Source organism: Cebus imitator, unplaced genomic scaffold (assembly GCF_001604975.1).
Source record: "Cebus imitator isolate Cc_AM_T3 unplaced genomic scaffold, Cebus_imitator-1.0 Scaffold228, whole genome shotgun sequence".
NCBI lineage: Eukaryota > Metazoa > Chordata > Mammalia > Primates > Cebidae > Cebus > Cebus imitator.
In genome coordinates this window covers 2484805-2486159 of record NW_016107543.1, presented here as the reverse complement: position 1 = coordinate 2486159, position 1355 = coordinate 2484805, and the positions used below count along the sequence as shown (strand labels likewise).

The following is a 1355-nucleotide window of genomic DNA, read 5'->3' as shown; positions in this document are numbered from 1 at the left end:
AAAAAAAAAAAAAAAAAACCCACAAAAATCTAAAAGGAACACTTTCAAAGAGGCCCTAAGGAACAATATTCTGGGATGGAGATCCAGGGACAAAAGAAGATAGTTTGAGTCAAATTAGAACAAATATGACAGCTAAATCTATTACTTATATAAAGAAAAAAACAACGACAAAGAAAAAACAATAAAATAAACCATAATACAAGGACACTTCTTCATTTGGAACTTATTGGGCATTTGTGGTTCTTTTATGAGTTTCTCATCTTCTAAGGCCCAGAGGAAAGTTTAGGGTCACAATATGGCTACTAGCACTTACTCTGGAGGAGCCATTTTGCTGAGCTCAACATCTTTAAGGAAGTCGCTCTGTAGGGTCTGTTCAGCTGTGCACCGCTTACTAGGATCTAGTGTCAGCATGTGGTCCAATAAATCAAGTGCTGCAGAAGGAATGCTATGGAAAAGAACACAGAAAGGACAAGTTCACAATGACTGTACAGTTCTCAAATCTGTAACTTTGTGTCAAAGGGTCTCACATCTGTAATTCCAGCACTTTGGGAGGCCAAGGTAGGAGGACTGCTTGAAGCCAGAAGTTTGAGAGCAGCCTGGGCAATATATTGATACCTCATCTCTACAATTTTTAATTATCTGGGTGTAATGGTGTGCACCTTGTAGTCTCAGCTACTTGGGAGGCTGATATTGGAAGAACACTTGAACCTAGGAATTCGAGGTTGCACTGAGCCCTGACTGCACAACTGCATTCCAGCCTGGGCAACACAGCAAGACCCCATCTCTTTAAAAAAAGATGGGCATGGTGGCTTATGCCTATAGTTCCATCTAGCACTTTGGCAGGCTGAGGTGAGTGGATCATTTGAGGCCAGGAGTTCTGTACCAGCCTGGCCAACACAGTGAAACTCATCTCTATTAAAAATACAAAAAATTAGCCAGGGGTGGTGACACATGCCTGTAATCCTAGCTGCTCAGGAGGCTGAGAATTGTTTGAACCCAGGAGGTGGAGGTTGCAATGAGCCGAGATCACACCACTATAGTCCAGCCTGGTGACAGAGACACTGTCTTGAATTTCCATATATAACCAAGGAGAGGAAGTTGGAAGTTGGCTAACACAAGCAAGCAGATTTGCTCCCACACAGAATTTAAGAAATGCTGGGCCAGGTGCAGTGGCTCACGCCTGTAATCTCAGCACTTTGGGAGGCCAAGGCAGAGGCAGGTGGATCATCTGAGGCCAGGAGTTCAAGACCAGCCTGGCTAACATAGTGAAACCCCGTTTCTAACAAAAATACAAACCATTAGCCAGGTGTGGTGGCATGCATCTGTAATCTCAGTTACTCAGCAGGCAGGAGAAT

General features: G+C 43.6%; 1 protein-coding gene across 1 annotated transcript in view; it reads right to left on the bottom strand.

Moving 5' to 3' along the window:
* Window positions 1-1355, bottom strand: part of CDK12 (cyclin dependent kinase 12) — an 84724-nt gene that overhangs the window by 13426 nt on the left and 69943 nt on the right. The window contains exon 10 of the mRNA XM_017497180.2: window positions 314-445. Within this exon, the coding sequence (XP_017352669.1) occupies window positions 314-445 (132 nt within the window). The remainder of the gene's footprint in view (window positions 1-313; window positions 446-1355) is intronic.